The sequence below is a fragment of the Gossypium raimondii genome, chromosome 3 (assembly GCF_025698545.1).
Source record: "Gossypium raimondii isolate GPD5lz chromosome 3, ASM2569854v1, whole genome shotgun sequence".
Classification (NCBI taxonomy): domain Eukaryota; kingdom Viridiplantae; phylum Streptophyta; class Magnoliopsida; order Malvales; family Malvaceae; genus Gossypium; species Gossypium raimondii.
Window position 1 is genome coordinate 23,660,398 of NC_068567.1, and position 1,402 is coordinate 23,661,799.

General features: G+C 37.4%; 1 protein-coding gene across 1 annotated transcript; it reads right to left on the reverse strand.

Annotated features, from left to right (window-relative positions):
- Positions 1–277: 277 nt before the first annotated feature.
- LOC105795759 (uncharacterized) lies at positions 278–1,144 on the reverse strand. The gene is made up of 2 exons (XM_012625419.1): positions 754–1,144; positions 278–672 (listed from the first exon to the last, which is right to left on the reverse strand). Exons 1-2 carry the CDS (start codon positions 1,142–1,144, stop codon positions 278–280), a joined length of 786 nt encoding a protein of 261 aa, XP_012480873.1.
- Positions 1,145–1,402: the final 258 nt, after the last annotated feature.

Consider the following 1,402-nt stretch of genomic DNA (forward strand, 5'->3'; position numbering starts at 1 on the left):
AGCTCTTTATCATCACTTTCAACTAAACTCGCTACACCATTTTCCTTATTATGCTATTCTTTTTCAAATTTTTCTTCCACCACAGAGTCTGGCAAATTAAGAACTGGCATTCTTCAACATCACCAGCACATTTTAGCATCTTGAAGACATTAAATGTGATCTATTGATCGTTCACTCTCATGGTTAATTATCCCTTTTGAACATCGATAACAATACTACATGTTCCAAGGAAAGGTCTACCCAAAATAATAGGCACCTATTTATTAGCCTCACAGTCTTACACAAAGAAATCAACGTGGAAAATGAACTTGTCTACCTTCAACAAGACATCCTCTATTTTACCTTCTGGATGAGCATATGACTGATATGCCAATTGCAAGGTCACAATGGTAGATCGTGCTTCACCAATTCCTAGCTTTTTGAATACAAACAAAGGCATAAGGTTTATGCTTGCTCCTAAATCAAATAAAGCATTCCAAACATACTGGTTACCAATTGAGTAAAGTATTGTGAAGCTCCCTGGATCCTTTAACTTTGGAGGTAGTTTATTTGTGAGCATGAAAGTGCACCCTACAGTTAGTGCTTCGAATTCTCCCAATCGTTTCTTCTTCAAAAGTAAGTATTTCATAAACATAACATAGTTGGGCATACGTTCCAATGCTTCCACCAAAGCTATATTGATATAGAGTTGCTTTAGGACATCCAAGATTCTTCTAAACTATTGATCTTGTTTGTGATTTTGGAAACGTTTACGAAATGGTGGAGGTGGGTGAACATCAAGTGGCAGAGCATATTTTGCTTGGGCATTATGTGCATTAGAGCTGTCTGAGTTTGCTTCAGCATTTTTGTCCCCAACTTTCTCATTTTTGGAGCTCGTCTTGGGTTGTGCAGAAGTTTTTCTATTGTCAGGTATTGAGTTTGCAACTTCAACCACAACATTCTTGTCAGCTCTGTCTAATTGTGTACCACTTCTCAAGGTGATAGCTTTATAATGTTCTTTCCCATGTGGTCTTGCATTCTCTGTATCACTAGGAAAGGTCCCTTGTGTTCTCGAGTTCAATGCATTCGTTATTTGTCCAACTTGATTCTCCAAAGCTCGTAGAGATGATGTTTGGCTATGAATCAAAACATCATTTTTTGCCATATACTTCTTCAATAGGGACTCAATAGATGATGATGATGATGTCTATCCTTATTGAACCCGTTGTTGAAGTTGTAAAGATTGATTAAAACAAGATGGGGCATTCATAGCATTGGGTCTGACAGTTGTGTTAGAATTTCTAGCTCCTTGATTACTCCACCTAAAATTTGGGTGTTGCTTCCAACCAAGGTTATACGTGTTAGAGTAAGGGTTGTTATTCCTGTTGTAATTACTTATATAACAGACAGATGCTAGGTTCGA

Excerpts from the sequence above, each read along its gene's own strand:
- LOC105795759 (XM_012625419.1), bottom strand. The coding sequence starts at position 1,144 with ATGGCAAAAAATGATGTTTTGATTCATAGCCAAACATCATCTCTACGA. Across the intron at positions 673-753 it reads TCACCCACCTCCACCATTTC|CTTTGGTGGAAGCATTGGAA; the intron begins GTAAACGTTTCC and ends ATATCAATATAG.